Source organism: Octopus bimaculoides, chromosome 3 (genome assembly GCF_046866305.1).
Source record: "Octopus bimaculoides isolate indiv1 chromosome 3, ASM4686630v1, whole genome shotgun sequence".
Lineage (NCBI taxonomy): Eukaryota > Metazoa > Mollusca > Cephalopoda > Octopoda > Octopodidae > Octopus > Octopus bimaculoides.
The window spans coordinates 49,006,196-49,025,607 of NC_142930.1; the positions used below are offsets into that span (position 1 = coordinate 49,006,196).

At 34.1% G+C, this 19,412-nt stretch overlaps 1 protein-coding gene across 3 annotated transcripts in view; it reads left to right on the forward strand.

Moving 5' to 3' along the window:
- LOC106876643 (cytosolic phospholipase A2) overlaps nucleotides 1-19,412 on the forward strand; it is an 81,386-nt gene that overhangs the window by 34,790 nt on the left and 27,184 nt on the right. For all 3 annotated transcript variants that reach the window (XM_089348960.1, XM_089348961.1, XM_089348963.1), the window contains exons 3-6: nucleotides 7,180-7,261; nucleotides 8,083-8,229; nucleotides 11,936-12,051; nucleotides 18,855-18,892. In XM_089348960.1, the coding sequence (XP_089205086.1) occupies nucleotides 7,180-7,261; nucleotides 8,083-8,229; nucleotides 11,936-12,051; nucleotides 18,855-18,892 (383 nt within the window). The remainder of the gene's footprint in view (nucleotides 1-7,179; nucleotides 7,262-8,082; nucleotides 8,230-11,935; nucleotides 12,052-18,854; nucleotides 18,893-19,412) is intronic.

The following is a 19,412-nucleotide window of genomic DNA, read 5'->3' on the forward strand; positions in this document are numbered from 1 at the left end:
TTTTACGATATCGCGTAAATTAGGGAATTTGAAATCATGGAAGACAATTTCAACTAGTTAATAATTTTTTTTTTAATATTTAGCAGGGAGACCAAACTGATAGTTTGGTAACCTGCTAAAATAAACATTAAAAATTGAAAGGAGAAAATAAACAGCTTTGCAAGTTTAACTCATTGCTTATTGAACAAGAGAGGTGCGAAATTTAAGAAGCGACTTGTTAGAATATACATGTCTGTGAGGAGACATAAACAAGAATAGCAAAAATTTACTATGCCAAAAGAACTGGTAATACATGAAGTACAAGTGTTCTATGAAAAGAACATAAGATTGCTGCATAATTCAACATGAATGTAAAACGACATTAAACATCATATAAAGTAAATGAAGGTTTCTGTGGGAACACTAAAAAGTCATATTCACTTAGTGAGTTTACATGCACAAGGATGAATTATGATGTTGTTGTAGACGTTAGATGTAGTAAGAGCCTGTAGCGGCGGTGTCAGCGGTGATGAATTTCATTGTCTCTTAACGCGGAGAAAGCGAGCAATAGTTTTCTGGTGGCTAGAATCCTTAATATGAGAAAAAACTAATCTATTTAAGGAAATTGCTGGACTCCACAGAGATGTGTAAGATTTTTCCGCCAAGAGAACACGTGATCCATTTGAACGCATCTGATTGGTTGATCGGGTAATTTGGCGTAATTGTTGCGCCTAAAAAGTAACTAATCAGAGCAAATGGCTAAAACATGATCTTTATAACTAAGTGTTCTCTGCTACCTCCAAACAACAGCTATAAATAAAAGGGAGAGAGAATAGACTGTCATTTATGCTTTTGTCAATCTATTCTGCTACAGAACTCCCCGACCAGAACATTTGTGGGACACAAATGTGCGATAATAGGAAAGAACTGCTAGCAAAAATGGTAGGACAAAATGATGGAACATGCTAGTACAGTTATCAGAATGCATGTGGAATTATGCAGAGCAAGAAAAAATACAGCATCTTGCAACAAAATAAAATGTGTGAAAATTCAAACAAGGTGAAAAAATGAATGTAAGAAATTTGCATATAGATAATAAAGCATAGAAATGCATGCTTTGAACACAAAATAAACATCACATGAAAATATATAGAAAAATGCATGATTATAAAAACACACGGTGATAGAAATGTTTTCGAATATATACAGTTTTTTTTACACCAGTGGACTTTGCGGCCACTGTGTGTGGTGGTGGTATGTTCTGGTTAGTTTTTAGGCGTAATTGTTTCCCCATATGATCTTTATAGCTAAGTGTTCTCTGCTACGTCCAAACAACAACTATAAATAAAAGGGAGAGAGAATAGTTTGTCATTTATGTTTTTGTCAATCCATTCTGCTACAAGTATGTTAGGAATAGAAGCAAACAAAAATAAATAGGAGTACAAGGTAATTTACTTTACACTGTCAGAAAGAAACAAAATAGTTCAACATTTCGGATTGAGGTACTTCACCAAGAAAAACAAAACAACCTGAAAAGAAAAAAAAAACAGGAGTAAAACGGAACATTAACCGTACATTCGCTTTTTACCCTCTTTTCCTTCCAATTTTTCATTTTAACGAAGGACTACAGCCTGAAACATTGAAATCTGTGTTTCTTCTTTGACAGTGTTAAATTAACTGTCTAATCATCTTACTTGTTCTTTGCTTTCATTTTCTTTTGTCTGTAAGATCTCATTACTGCCTTAACACATATCTTAAACCTCAAATGACACTAGTTTGAATTCATGCTTATTATAAGCTGCTAAACTCGCAGTTTGAAAGCTGCTAAACTCGCAGTTTGATGATTATCTTACATATCTGAATTATTAAGCAGCAACAGTTCTTCTTCCAACATGAAACAGTGTTTGTTTACCATCAACTTTGTGCAGCCAACTTGGAGTTATATCAGCTCTCGACTTGTCACCTCCAGAACAGCCTGAGTTCATTTATGCTAACTTCGGTCCTCGAAAGTTTGGATGACATAAGCCACAACTCTGCTTCATAATGAGCTGTATATTTTCGTTTAAGCTAGCTTTGTTCCTGTTAGCTTACAGCGGCTTCCAACCTCTTGGTACTTGCCAGCACTCGTTCCTATTTTAATAAAGTTACAATGTTTTGCTTAAAAACTGCCTTCTGAGATTCATTACACATGCTTCTCAAAAGCACATTTGTCACAAACACTTTCATACTTTAAATTAGTGACCACCCTCACTAGAAGCCATTCTAAAATGTTCGAGGATGTGTATACAGAAATTTGGGGCCTATATTATGTTAGTTCACTAGGATTTCGTTGGGTTTTAGATTTGTCACGATTTCATAATAGTTTCCATATTCTGGGGAATTTGAGAATGCCGGTAAGAGTAGATGTTGGTGATGAGAGCAATCAGAGACAGTAGGTCACAGAGAGCTCCACCAACATATATCATATATGCACCATCAACATATATGATATGGAGGAAGTCACTGGTTGAAGGAACGAGAGAAGGATAGAGATTATAGACAAACAGTTTTGACATGAGATTCGAGTGCCATGTATAGCCGAAAGTTTTGTTGATGTCGAGGGTAACAACACTTTTTTCATCAAATTTCTCGAGGGTAGTTACCAAGGATAGAGAAAGATTGAAGATTTCAAAGGTGTTTGAGAAGGTTATTGTTAATGGCTGTCTTTATCATTATTTGAGATGCTGGAAGTAAATATGACACGACGATAGGCGACAGAGTCAAAGAGGCTTCCGTTTTAAAGATAAACACCGTAGCGTGTGTGTTTTTTATTTCTTGTTATTTCCTTGTTTGATTTTTTTTTTCTGAGTTTCGGTTTATTTCTTTTTGTCATTTTATAAGTTTTTGCTGGCAAATTCTTAAATTAACATATGCATTTATTTACATGAAAGAAAATTACAGTAGAACTTTCTTCTGTTGAGTTTTGAGTTTTGTTCCGTTGTGTGCGGCATTAATACATTGTATATAATATTAGGTTTATGAGATTGTTGTTATTTATGCATTATAATTATCATGTTAAATATATGTACTACAGTATCAAAGTTCCATTCATGGAGGTTTTTTTGTTTTTTTTGGTCATATTTTGATGGTTGCAAAAGTGAATTTCTTCGTTGTTCAGTGAATTTATTGTGATTATAAAGTGTATTTAGTTAGAGAAATATTTCTCAAGTGATTATAATAGCTACGTGTGTAAAGTAGAAAGTGGTGAATGTTGAAGAATTGTTGTAGTTAGCAGTGAGGTATGTTAGTGAGTTAGTAAGGATAGTTTACGATATGATATGAAAGGATTTAATTTATCACTGCTTAAACGTGAATGTTCTGTTAGAACAAACTATACTGCGGTAGTTACCATGAGAGAAACTATCGTATTGGCTTTTGGTGTAAAAATGCACTCTTGTTTATATCACTAGGATTTATCGAATGGAATTTTAGTTGCGATACTATTTTTATGTTACCTTTTTTGTTATCTGTACAATTTGAAAACCAGGAGCCATTGAATGAATCTCCCATAAATGAAGTTGTTTGTGATATTGTTTGGTGTGTGTAACCAGGTGGGGCCATTTCTGAGGTCGGTAGTAGTAATATATTTATTGCATTAATATGGTTTGTGATGCTAGGTTTTATTTCAAAAACCTACATTTCTAGTACAGTGTCATTGCTTATTATTTAACAGTCGATTGTAATATTTATATGTCGTATGCTTCGTGTGTCCATATTTCTGTCTGTTAACCAAGCGTATATGTTCATATTTCTGCTGGATTAAGTTTGTGCCTATATTTATATCTTCACCTATGTGTTTGTTAGCTAAATATATATGTCCTCATTTCTATTAGTCAGCAATGTGTGCGTGTGTGTGTATGTATATATATATATATATATATATATATATATATATATATATATATATATATATATATATATATATATATATATATATATATATATGTATATATACATATACGCTAGCAGTAATACCTGTCGTTGATCGGGTAATTACTTTTACTGTTTCTCGGGCCGAGAAGCTAGAAAAATGAATTTATCATATAGAAAAATAGCTTTACGGAATCCAGGTCACTGCGATGGCACTGAAAAGGCTACAGATGAAGTGGAACATCCATTTGTTACTTACTGTTCCTTTTGACGTTTGAATAAGCAGTATGCCAAAGGAGAATTGAAAGATTCAGTTTGAACGTGAATGAAGCTAAAGAATAGCTATATCATATAGAAGAATAGCTTTCCAGAATCCAGGTTTCTGTGCGATGGCTACAGGTGGAGTGGAAGACCCATTTCACGGTTTCTTCTGACATTTGAAAAGGCTGTGTGCCCAAGGAGAATTGAAAGATTCAGTTTCGAATCTGAACCAGGATAAGACTACGACTGCAAATTTAGGTTTACTCGTCCTGTATGTGTACATTATGTAAGAGAAAAACACGTAATAATTGAAGTAGAAAAAAGATGGATTTCATATACGAACTTCTGTTTGTTCTTCAAGTTGCAATCCAACAACTTTTAGTGTTTGGCCCTGAGTTTTATCAATAATCATGGCAAAAGAAAGTGGGATAGGAAAGTGTAACAGCTTAAATTGGAATGGGACATTAGATGGTGTAACTGGTATGCAAGGAACGAAGACGGTGTCACTTTTACCACAACCAGTGAGAATATTTGCCTCAGTGCAGTTCCTAATAGGTTTGTGCACAACTAATGTTGTACCATTGCATAATTTGGGACAAACAAACGAACAGAATCACTCTTTTATATATAATAATAGATAGATACATATACATGATAGCTTCCCTTGAACCATTTACTTTCATTTTGGTGGACAAACAAACGGACAGAATCTCTCTTTTATCTACTACATATGTGGAAAATCGGTGTGTGTTTGTTTGTGGCGTTGTTAGCTAACTCCTCCTACATCGTTTTATTGATTTTGATGAAACTTGACACGTGAGTAGAACTCATGTCTGGAAATCTCATGACATACTTAGATTGTTGAAAGAAAATCGATAACAGGGCCTCTCCAATAGATCCTTCTATCTATTACATATTACTAATATTTTATTTAAACAACCCAAGGGAAATAGTCCATACCACCTAAAGTTTTTAGTGAAGCGATCAATATTTGATTCTCATGATCAGCTGACCTAATTCTGCATTTCACTACTCAGTTTTGAACTGCTAAACATCATTATTGCACTTTTTTAATATGAATCTTAAACTTCAAAGACTTCATTCATACATTTCTAGACATACATACTTTTTTTAATGCCCATTACTCCGATAATTCAGCATTTTTACAGTTACACTTTTTTCATGACAGTAGATAATTTTTTTATTCCACAACGTATTTGTAGTGGCTTCATGCAGACATAGCATGGATTCGATCTTCGATTGCCAAATTTCACTTCACATTTCAACAGCACTTTTCTCATGGTAAAACAATAGCTTTTTTCTGTGAATGACAGCAGTTATACATTTCCAAGATGCCTTCACTAAGCAGAATAATGTCCTTGCCACTTGACCCTTCTAACCTCGTCTAGGCTACCAGGTGCTGGAATGGAGATAACAGATCTCCAACGAAATCATTTGTTCTCAACAAAATGTCTATCATTCTGGCTGCTTTTCGGTAGTTATAAAAACAAGAACTCCATAAGCTAAAGGCAGTTACTGAGAGCGACCATCAGTGAGTGTGAATGTTATTATTGCACTTTCTTCATTTCATTCTTAAACATTAAACACTTCATTCATATATTTATATACATATATAAATATATCATCATCATCAATATATATATATATATATATATATATATATATATATATATATATATATATATATACACTACATTTATATATTACATTTAATAAATTAGACTTCATAAAGTTCACCTTTAAAATGCCACGACGAGTCAGAGTACTTTCCCGACAACCTCCAAAAACCTCTCTCATTAACCTCCAACAATCTCTCCCTCCACCAGCTGATAGTTTTTTGTACTTTTTTGCGTTGGAAAATACACCTTTTGTGGCAATTATAACGAAATTGCTTTCTTATATCAGAGTAATAAGGCATTCCAATAGAACATCTTTACCCCTGGGAATTACCATGTACACCAGCTAGTATATATATATATATATATATATATATATATATATATATATATATATATATATATATGTAATTCTTTCACAAGAATAGTTTTGACAGAGAATTCGAAGTTTTGGCCAACTAAGCTATCATCGAGTGATGGCTTAGCTGGCCGAAGCTTCAAAGTCACTGTCAGTACAATTCTTGCTAAAGGATAATAAATTTGTGCTTTTTTATAATGATTAAAGTCTCCCTTGGTTTTACTAAAGAATCATGTATATCACTGCACAATATATCTTGTCTATTAATTCGTAGAAATAACTAAAGAAACCAGCTTTAAAATAATAGTCGAACTTTATTCCTTCGTAAAGTGGTACAGTAGAGCAAAGTAAGAAACATTACATTCTGTTGGTTGTTGTTCATTCATCATTTTGATAATTCAGCTTGGGTTGTTGGTTGCATGGGGGTCCGTTAGATATTAATTCTCCTCTGAAAACAGCAGGATCTGCACAACTTGCCTTGATGAAAAACTCTCACCCCTCTGACTTGTAAATAATTTGTAGTACTAATATATGGAAAGAAAGTAGGCCCCAGAACACATAGAGGATTAGTTGTTTGAAATATATTATGCACAACGTGATTGGACCTTTGATCCAATTTGCGTGTGACACTCAACTAATCACAACACAGGGATCACTAAGTGTCCAATAAACTCACATGATGGATATGTTATAACCAGTCACTACAGACTAGTGCGATGAGTCTACAAAGCCAACTTCATGCTTTCAAAAATGCAATAATAGAAATTAGTCTCGCTACATACTCTGAAGTAACCTTCACATTAATTGTTTTTATTATAACTGAACATAAAAACAACATTAATGTGTGTGTATGTGTACGTGTGTGTGTGTGTGTGTTCTGTCAGTTAACTATGTTAATGTATACAATTATTTAAGTTAACTATGTACATGAATTCATTTTTCTATTAGATATGTGTATTGACATCTTAGCTTTTCTTCAATTTCATAAACTGAACTAACATTCTTTCTTTTCTTTTATTTCTTGTTCTTTTGAAGGTCGAGCAAAAAGCATGTCTGTTGTTATATGTCAAAGTGCTGTGTGCCAGAAATGTCTCCAAAGGATGGGCATATGACTTCTGTAAGTTTATACACACTAACTTGAATCTTTTATTTTAGTTAATGCTGTAGCAATCATTATAGGAATTATAGCTAACATAATAGTTTTTCTTGTACCTATAAATAGTTGTAAAATTAATGCATCCAACGTTGTGAGACATTGCCAATTTACCTCAGTTATTTCTGCTCTTGTCCAAGTAGACCTTATGCATTTGTGATCTTCCAGTAATGTCTGATACCAGGTGTTCTAGTATCTACATTATTGCAATCTTTGTGCTTGCAATGCCATTCTCCGAGAATGGATATACATATATATATAGTTGCATAAGTTGATAAAAAATTAGAGAGAAAGAATGAATAAATGTGTATGTGTGACTGTCTGTACGTGCATGCATACACAAACAAGACATCTAAATACAAACAGAAAATGAGGAGACAGATACAGGGGGTATGTGGAAACACAAAATATGAAGTTTTAATTATATTCTGATCAATGATACATGCAGCTTGATGACTGTAACTTTCCATTGGCGGAAATTGAATACAACAGTGATAAAGGAAATAAAGAGGAATATCGAAGTTTTGGGATATTGCAGTTTAAAGAAGCATAATGTAAGACATCATAGCTTAAGACCTCGTATTTGAGGACATCACAGTTTTTTAAAAAAAAACACATCGTTATGAAATATCTAAAATGTATCAGTTGTCAAAACATCACAGTTTTAAACATCGTTGTGTAAGGCATCATAATTAAGGACATCGTACTTCAAAGTCTCTAAGTCTAAAATATCATATTCTTGTTTATGTAGCGTTTTTATTTATCTTTTATATATTTTATTTCAGTTGACACACCTGATCCATATGTTGTTTTAACGATAAAATCTGCTCCAGCAGGACGGAAATGCACCAGTACTATAGACAATAACGTAAACCCAGTTTGGAATGAATCCTTTCTTTTTCTACATGATCCAAATGTCAGCTTCAATCTCCGTAAGTAATGTATTTTTTTATATCTATTGCTGTTTCTTTGCTGAAGTAGACAAACTCACTGTTTCTTCTGACCATTACATGTTCAGGCTTATACGTAATCACCGGAGTATATACACGAGTGTATGTTGTCCATTTTGCTTAACAGCAAGTCATCTTTGATTGTGCCATCTTTGATCAAAGGCATTCTACTTATCACCATCCCATCTTTTTTGTATATGTAGAGCTACATTTGTCAGTGTGTCTTTCCCTTTTATAAGATGACTGAGTGTGATTTAAGGGAGATTTGGCTGTTGTTGTTGCTATTGCAAGTTCCAGCTCAACACTAATCAAACAAGCTTATGATCTAAGATGTAGTTCTGACCAGTCCATAACTCTTTTTCCTGACAGCGTGTATTTAGAACTACAAATTCCAATCGACTCTTTTTTAAAGTGGTAAAGTGTAATTTGAGGGAAATTCTGCAGCTATTTTTTTAAGCATGGCTGTGTGTTAAGAAATTTGCTTTCCAGCTACATGGTTCCTGGTTCAGTCCCACTGTGTGGTACTTTGGGCAAGTGTCTTCTTCTACGGCTTCTGGTCAATCAAAGCCATGTGAGTGGATATGATAGACAGAAACTGAATGACATTCATCATATATATGTATACAAAACTTCTGTAATTGCAAATGTAGTGCATGCAGTGTAACTTAAAAGACAGGGACTCTAAGGACATTCGTTAATACGTGGGGGTATTTTTTCATATGTAAAAAGTATATATCGCACCATTGGTTATCAAAAATGTAACCAGCCACAAAAGAAATTGACTGTAAGGAAATTAATTACAATGGAAATGTATGAATTTATACTAGAGAAAGATTATAAAACAAAATAATAGTTGCTGATAAATGGGGTGTGACAATATCATCATCATCATCATCGTTTAACGTCCGCTTTCCATGCTAGCATGGGTTGGACGATTTGACTGAGGACTGGTGAAACCAGATGGCTACACCAGGTTCCAATCTGATTTGGCAGAGTTTCTACAGCTGGAGGCCCTTCCTAACGCCAACCACTCAGAGAGTGTAGTGGGTGCTTTTACGTGTCACCCGCACGAAGGCCAGTCAGGCGGTACTGGCAACGGCCACGCACAAAATGGTGTATTTTATGTGCCACCCGCACAAGAGCCAGTCCAGGGGCACTGGCAACGATCTCGCTCGTGCAGGAATGGCGGTGTGGTAAGTAGCTTACTTACCAACCCCATGGTTCCAGGTTCAGTCCCACTGTGTGGCACCTTGGGCAAGTGTCTTCTACTATAGAAGTGGATTTGTGAGTGGACTTGGTAGATGGAAACTGAAAGAAGCCCGTTGTATATATATATATATATATATATATATATATATATATATATATATATAATACAAATAATATGTGAGTATATGCATATATATGTACATGTATGTACATACCTACATCTACATGTATATATAGATGCATATATATATATATATATATATGATTATGTTTGTGTGTCTGCATTTGGTCCCCCATCATTGCTTGACAACTGATGTTGGTGTATTTACATCCCCGTAACTTATTGGTTCAGCAAAAGAGAACCAATAGGATAAGTACTACTCCTGGGGTTGAATTGTTCGACTAAACGTGGTGCTCCAGTATGGCCACAGTCAAAATGTATATATATATTTCATCATCGTTTAATGTCTGGCAAGGCAAGAGCTTTCACCAGACTTCTGTGTCCGTTTTGGCATAGTTTTTACAGCTGAATGCTCTTCCTACCAACCACTCTGCAGAGAATGCTTCCAGTTATTTTTGGGTACCCTCTCGTATGCTATGTGTGTGTGTGTATGAGGGGGTAGGGTACCCAAAAGCATTCAGAACCGTTCTCTGTGGGACAAACCCATTGCAGTTCAGACTTCTGCTGCTAGAAGCCACTTGATGCATCCCCCAGTCATCAGTCTCGCTCTCTGCTCCAAATCATTTTGGATACATTTCAATTTAATATTCACTCAGCTAAATAAGATGCTTGTATTTCCTAGAAATATGGAAACAGTAAAAGTATCACAACTCAGCTGACTAAATCTTCTCTACTCTAGGCACAAGGCCCGAAATTTTGGGGGAGGGGAGCCAGTCAATTAGATCGACCCCAGTATGCAACTGGTACTTAATTTATTGACCCCCAAAAGGATGAAAGGCAAAGTCGACCTCAGCGGAATTTGAACTCAGAACATAAAAACAGACGAAATACCGCTAAGCATTTCGCCTGGCATGCTAACAATTCTGCCCAGCTGACTAAATGACTAATCAGTATGTCTATGAAAGTCAGATGCAAACACACTGCTTATCATTTTAGTAGATTTTCAATAAGTGGACATTCATTTTGTCGACTAATATTTAGACAACAAATACTTAGTCTTCTATCAGATAACATTTATTTATTTATTTATTTATGTGTTTCAGCCAAGTGGCTGCGGTCATGCTGGTGCACCACATTGTGTAACAAAATTTGGGGGTTTGTTTGTCTTTAGTCAGTAAGTGTTATTTCCTATTTGCTTCCACTGAGAAATCAAAGGAAATCACTACTATTCCCTTCAAATTTTGTTTTTATGACCTGTTTTGAAACTGATCTATTTTTCATTACATTTCAGAAAGATTCAGTTCTGAGTTGCTGAAGCAGAAATATTGTTATAGCAGATATTCTGCTCAATATCACAGATTTGCTTGTCAGTTGCTTGACTGTAATCACTTGAACATGTCCCTTAATGGTTGACAATATGTGCATCTCTGATCATGAGCAGGAGTAGTGGGGAATCATCATAGCCATGTGTTGAGGGGGATTCTTTGGGGTTTGAATAAATGTAACAAAAGCAAAGTTTGAAGGAAATATTAGCCATTTTTCATACTTTCTAGGAGTAAGCAAATAGGAAGTAACAGTTGCTACCTAAGGACAAAAGTCATGTTACACAGTGTAATTGTTTAAAGATAGCCCTGAGGTATAGAACCAAGCATTATTTGAACATCCAATAGTTTTCATAAACTAACAGTTACCTACCAAGCCTACTACAGGAAAAGAATGAATTAATAACTTGGTCCTGTTGTCAATGTATTTTAGGCGGTGGTGGACAGGAAAAATCGAAGATATAAGAAGTGTAGGGAGAGAAAGATAAACTTTAAGCAATTTCAATCACTTAAAAATCCCATTTTCAATTTAATCAAACTCACATATCTTATCAAATTATAAACAGACTTGGCTGTGTGGTGAAGAAGCTTGCTTTGCAACCACATGGTTTTGGGCTCAGTCTCACTGTGCAGCACCTTGGGCAAATGTCTTCTGAGTAAATTTCATTGGGCAAATGCCTTGTGAGCAAATTTCATTGACAGAAACTGTGAAAACCTACTACACGTGTGTGTGTGTGTCGCATGCATGTGCGCATGTGTGCATGATCTCACTGCTTGACAACTGCTGGTAGTTTGTTAAGGTCCTTGTAACTTAACACTTTGGCAAAAGAAACCCATCGAATAGTTACCAGATTAAAGGAAGAAAAACAATACTGGATGCAATTTGTTCAACTAAAACCCATCCAGGCAGTGTTCCAGCATGGCCATAGTCCAATGACTGAAACAAGCAAAAAGTAAGACAAAAAATAAACTCTAGTCACAAAGCATTTCTTTTTAATCCTTGTTCATACATTATTGTCTTCTTTGGCTCTTTCAGAAATCACTTTGATGGAAGCAAACTACACAGTAGACCAGGAAATTGGCACCGTTACAATTAAAGGCAACAGTTTACCAAAAGATAAATTTGAGAAGAGAACAGTTTATTTTAATGAGGTATGTATACATATATTTGATGCTCTGTTTACATATTCTCTTTATTCATTTGAGTAAATTTCATCATCTTAACCCATTGTCTGTCCTGTGCATCACATGTGGTACAGATGGTATATTTCTCTGGTGTCCATGCATCATATATGACACACATTTGCAATTTCTTTCAACCATCAGAGTTATTTGGGCTTTTTGAAAAGAAAGCTTTATATTACTTGGAACATATGAAATAAAGGCTAACTAAAAGTCTGAAAATATACATGGATATTTACAACAAACACATGGAAATGCTTTAGACAGAGTTAATGATTTCTAACACAAAGTTTTTGTGAAGATGTTGTCAAATGAATCCTTCAGTTCATGTTTGGTCAAAGTTTGAGCACAGAAAATTTAAAGATGTAACTAAATATGACATAGCATTCTTTTCTTTGCACTACCAATTCTGCTACCTTGTGGATGGATTAAACAGTATTGTAACATATTCCCTTCTTTTTCACATTTTCTCCAATGAGGATAACACATGTCCTTGTCGAAGTCTTAAGTGTCACAAATGTGTCATAAAAATATTGTTAAATAGTTATAAGTATCATTTGCTATGAATAAAGTCATTTACATGTTAAATACTCTTTGAAGTCTCTGAGAATGCTCCACAATATGATTACTTCAGGCTGTGGGGTCAGATAAGCACTTGGGTTGCTGTGCTTTAGATCAAGCCTGAGACTGCTCAATTGCAAAATGGACTTCGTAACCCATTGGCCATCTCTGCATCCATGTATCCCATGCATATATACACGTGTGTACATGCTAGGAGGAATGGATACTGCATTTTTCAGCTTGAAATTGTGTGTGTGTGCATATGTGCATGTGTAACCATGCACATGTATTATCTGTGTGTTTTCTGGTTATTTTAATAGGTATTCTGTAACCCTGCATGAAGTAAGAGATGATTAAAAGAGTTGACATGAGAAAAAACTGTGAAAATGATGATGATGGTGTGTGTGTGTGTGTCAGCATGTACATGTGTGCACATGTGTGGAGAAGGTTTTTCAAAAGACATAGGTAGACAGAAATTACAACATTGCCATTTAACTTTCCCTCGCTCTGACCTTCTGTAGTTTAAGCCAAGATAAAAATCAAATTTGTTTTCCACCACCCTGAGATGGTTCAGACTAATCAACAATACTTTCTCAAATCTCATACAAAACTTAGTATTTTACCTCAAGGACCTAACCATTACTATGGTCAGTTTGGCAGATAACACTATCTGTCTCAAAAGAATTATCTGCATGAGTAGACAGGTCAAAGAATGTATAGGTAACTAATGTACAGGCAGGGTTCAGGGAAATGCAATGTTTTGTAAATTCTCTTATAGATATTTTAATGTATTATAGATCAGGCATGGGCAACATATTTTGGAGAATGGGGTTACATGTAACATGCTTTATCATTAGGCAGGCTGCACTGCTAAAAATTTCAGGGTAATCTTTCATTAGGTGTACCAGTCAGAAAGTCCTGTGGGCTGTAATTTGCCCATGACTGTTGTAAATATTCATAACATTATTTCAATATGTTAATTATGTCTTTGATTTGATTCCCTAATCAATGTAGTTTAAAATATAATGCAAGACCAGATGAACATCTTGGCTAGCAGAGTTAAATTGTAGATCATTGACAAAGTATCATAAATGTCAATCAATAAAAAAATTAACCACATGAGGAATAATTAAATGTCTCAAAAAGTCTCAAGTGTCACAAATGTGTCATAAAAACATTGTTAATTTTTTATAAGTATCATTTGCTATGAATAAAGTCATTTACATGTTGAATACTCTGGTGCCAGAGAATATATAAATAAGCCAGAGAAAGATATTTGCTTACATGTTGCTCCAGTATGAACTTAATCATTATGGCTAAAACAGAGAAATTAAAGAACTTGATGTATTATCAATTTACTGGCAATTTATTATCAATTTACTGGCAATAACATAATGAGCATTTTCTTTAATGTTTTTATTCTGTTAGTGAACACTTCTGTTCCATACATTTGAATCTGATACTTGACTTGGAAACTTGAATAAAGTATTCTGCACATGTTTCACTCTAAATCCCCCAGCATAATCAAGTGCTGACTTGATGTGGCTAAGGACATTTCCTTCATTTTTTACAAAGGTGAAGACCAAAAAGGAATAGCAATGAGTTTATGAAAGTACTTAAGTGCATACCCTAAATACAAACTCGAGGAAAAGCAATTTGATTAAATTTCTAAATGTCAAAAGTCATCAAACTATTTTACAATGCCAAGTTTGTTAACATCTACAACTGAAACAAAACTATGAGGCACTGATGAAATTAGTAATAGAACATATCTGTGGAGCCACTTTCTAAAATTATTCAACACACTGTTGGCATTTTGTTACAAATGAAGATCACAGTGGTCATCGTAAAAGTACTGCAGAATATAAAGTAATAGAGCAGAAATATGAACCAAGAAGCAATTGAGTAGTTTTAAAGAATATAGAGATCTCATAGACTGGCCCAAAATGGTTGAAGCCAAATGTTTGGCTATTTTGATGACTCTGTCATACTGGCAACCTTTGTTAAAAACAGGACAAATGTCCTTTGCCACAGCAAAACAGAGTTTCATTATGGCAAGTGAATAAATTTGAAACAACTGCAGAATACTTTTATTCAATTTTCCAAGGCAAGGATCAGATTCAAGCCTATGGTTTCATAGATGAACAAATTACTTCATTGCAGTGGTTCTAAAAAAAGTGAATGTTAACATTCTCACTCTCAGAGATAGGGCTAAGATAGAGAAAGGAGGTGGTGAAAATGAAAGCTTATCCAAGAAGAGGTTAGATTTAGTGTTACCACTGCCTTTGAATTCTTTGTGTTATTTATCTTCCATAGTAGGATATGACCCACTCTGGATTAGTGTCGAAGAGGCAAAGAGCATAAAACATTTGGAATCTATTAATGACTGAACACAACTTATCAACTTATATTTGGCTGCATAAGTTAATTAGATGATGCAGGATATTGTTTTAACAGACATTAATTGCTAATTTAATGGTTAATTGAATCTCATAATAAGTGCAATTAGTGACTATCCCATGGAACAAACAAACTAAAATTAGAATTATCTGGAACTGAAAAGTGACACAAATAGAAACTCGGGTCAACAATAAAAACCTTTACATTGTCGTTTGACCGACAAGAAAAAGCAACTAAAATATCCCTCAAATTTCACCTGTGGTCTTAGTAATGGCTGGACATGCTAATTAATTCAATCGTTGTTATGGTTAGGAAACTGGCCTTGTGATAAATATTCATTACTGAAGACTGTTGTAACAAGTAAATATGATGAGTAAGTGGCTCACAATCTTTTTGGTTTCATGGTACACTAGAAAACTAAATAGAAAAATATTCACTGCAGCACTTTACATACAAATTTGAACAAAACTATGTTATGAAGTTAAAAATTAGGTAAAATATAGAAATCTGTTACTGTATTTCATTAATTATACCTGTATATGAATGACAAAATTATGAGCGTGCATTAATATAGATTTTCTGAAAGATTAATATTTATTTTCTATAACATAAAGATGGATTTTCTAAAACCTTTGATTGTATATTACTAATAATCTATGACACATCATTTGAGAAAACCTGCATTAAATGTTTTGAGTTAAGCATGAAGCATTGTTAAAATCTAAAAGTGAAGATTCTGCATAAAATAGAACAAAATACACAGCTGTTAGTGGTAACATCAATAGAAACAACATCCACATCATACTGCCAATAACAATCTCAAATAATATACCCGTCATTCAAAACTATACTAATGACCTTATTAGATTTCTTGAAAATCAGCTATCAAAAATAATGCAAAAAAAGACAACACACAACAAAAGTATACATATGTTCCACATAGAAGATGACAGTGACCTTCCTTTTTTCACTGGATGCCCAATGGATAAAATCATGAACTTGTACCTTGAAATAAAAGCAATATCATCTCACATGGTCTTGTGCTTGTGTGCATCATTAGTTACTATTTGTATTTGAAACTGAATACAAAACATCATGAACATATTTTCTCCATTTATCCTAGCTCAATATCATTATATTGAATTCTGCTTATGGTTGACATAGAATATTTAGGATTTTCACTTTCCATCTGCTCTTGGGGACATTCTTATTCCTCTTTCCAAATGTTAACAGTTTTAGTGAGTTGCTTTTAACTTTACTAAAAGCTAATTGAAATTTATTGTAGTTGTGCCACTTTTCATAGACTTAGCATTTTAACTTTGTCAGTCATGTGTTTCTCAGTTATAAATTTCATGACATTGTTTTTAAATACTTCAGTTTTTGAAGTTGCATATTTGAGATCAGATGACACAATCTAATCCATACATAAGTACAGTGTGGATGCTTTTTAAGTGGCACCTGCAATTCTGTAGTAGCCAACAATCTTGTTGCTGTTTGAAGCTAATAGTTATGCCCTAGATAGACAAATTACACTACCTGTTTTATAGGTCTGCCATAAATTGCTATGCCCAGATTTGGCTGTGTCTTATCTGTAGTGATGCTCTCAGTTTTGACAAGGTTGATTTGCAGCTAATATCATTGTAATAATAACAGCTTCAGTATAAGCTACAGATTGACAGGATTTAGAATTTGGTCTCTTCGATTCTTTGTCAAGAGAAGTGGAAGTTGGAAAGGAGACTTGCAAGAAATATAGTTTAGTTTTTCACTCTTCAGGATCCTAAAGTGCTACATACTTTTATGCTCATCCTCAGCTATTTTACAATGTCTCTTCTTTGATATCAATACCTCGGATCTTCCTTTCTACAAATCGCAACACAGATTCAGATGACTACATTCAATGACCACAATATATGCAAAAAATGTGTCATGGCTTCAACAAGCAACATTCTAACAACCATTAGCACCAGAAAAGCTTTCAATGCCATCCCTGACAGCACATTTGTGCACAAATACCCAACACCTTCTCAAGAAACAACATAAAACACTAATGAACAAACTGCCTCTCAGGTCACAAGCCTATATACTTTACAACAGTAATTTATCTAGAATCTGCAAAAGCACAATGATCTGATTTTGCTATTGCATTTTTCAACATATATCTCTCCAACCATCATATTCCTCCATAAAACATATATACAGCCTCATACTCAGATAACATTCCATTTACATCTTCCTTCTATCATCCAGACACAGTTGTACAATTAATTTCTCCAGCCCGGCATCAGACTCCTGAGAACTTGGTTCCAAAACAACAGACTTAGTTGTATTTGTCAAATCCATCATCTCCCTCATAGCAACAACACTGAGAACATAAATCACTTCCAACCATCACAGTATAAATGCACTACACATATACAAAAGAAACAAATACTTAGAATTATATACACACCTAGAACAGTTACAGAACATATAAAACATAGTTAAGAAACAAAATAGTAGCAAGCAAAGAAATAGTACTAGTGTTCAAACAATACAATCAATCCAACATGGATTTTGCCAGTCCTATCATGGCTTTTAAACAAATCATGAACTACAAATAACATAAACCACACCCACAGACTACTTTCAGAACAAAACAAAGAATATTAAAAATGAAAAACACTTTAGATATACAAAAGCCACAATTTGATTTTGTTTTAACCCTCACAGTCTGAGTCACTGCATGAACAAACCCATGCAAAAATGTGACACACCTACAGCACTCCAAACACTACAACAATGTCATCTTAATACAATTCTCTCCCATTTCATGAGCACAAACACAGTAACCACATACACATAAAATAGCAGTAGCATCCATGCTGAAATGTAAATCAGTAAAATCAAAAGAGAAGCAGCTGTTGCTGCTGACCAAGTTAAACTAGCCTGTCTCTAATGTGACCATGACTGGAATCTACAAATGTTCAGATGAGCCAATAGAAGAATCTACACAAAAGCTTGATCTGCAAGAATAGCACTAAATTTCTCTCATATTTTTTAAAGGAAGGTGACATTAGACATGGAAGGACACAATGTAGTCTTGAATATATATAAAACATAAGATAGTTATGTCCAGAATGTCTTTAAACCTAAGTATGTTCAAGCTGTAAAGTATCGCCTTCATTGTTGTATAACTTCTTTGTTGCATAGCAGGTATCATGAAGTATGGATGGCACTTTTGAGTTTGCTATATATGCCTGTATTGAGCTTAGGGACTTGGGAAAAGGCAAAGACAAAACTGCCCTGGGCAGCATACACTGTATGTAAGCCTCTGATCTTGGACAGTTGATTACTTGGTTAAACCTGTATGCTGTAAATAAGACTGAGAATGTACCATGTGAGAATTATCGCCTATTATTAGTAAAGTCTTAACTCTTTGGCATTAAACCAGCCATATCTGGCCAAAATATTCCATCTGTCTTATCTTCAAACTGACCAGATCCAGCCTCTCACACTTACCCTACAATGTTATTCTAAAACTAAACAATTACATCATTGAAATCTCAAAGCTGCAAGGTAATGCATGACTAATTCATATCAATGTTAATAAATAAGTATTACATTTGACAGAGAAATCTGAATGCTAAAGAGTTAAATGCTTCACAGTGAACAAACATTGGTTTGAGATGAACTGCAATATCAGTGAACTTTAAAGTATGGTCACAAAAAGGATGTTTAAAATTGTCTTTTACAAAGTAAATAAATGCAATGATGTAAATAACGTTAATCAAAAATGTAAAATATTTTTTTCAACATTTTTCTGTTGCTTTCAGGTTATAGAACTTGATATTGAACTGAAAACTGAACTGAAGTAAGTTAAATTTTGTTAAATTTAACTTTTTTTTTACCTAGAAAATATTTCTTATTTAAAATATCAGAATCAATTTAATCTTTTCGATTTTCTATTGCCACCAAATCCTCACTCTCATCATTTCACAATTCAGTAAAACTCCCAAATAATGAGATTTCTTTGTTTTGGTGATAAGAAACTGATTGAAAGACACAAGCCACAGCCTACTAAGTATTATTTCCCAATAAAAGAAATGATTTTTCAGGGAAATACAAACATTCCAATCAAACGTTATCAATATGTTACCCATGACAGGAATGTGGATCATTCTACACTCCCTAGGCTATTTATTTGCACCATGACTAAACAGTTACACTCCTCAGTTACTTCACATTGTTTTAAGAATACACACACATATACACACTCTATATACGAAGTATATACACTATTCATATACACAAAACCTTTACAAAAACATACTCACCCAAGTATGTATGAATTACATTCTGTTGAATCAGAGTGGTGTTGAAATGAATACCAA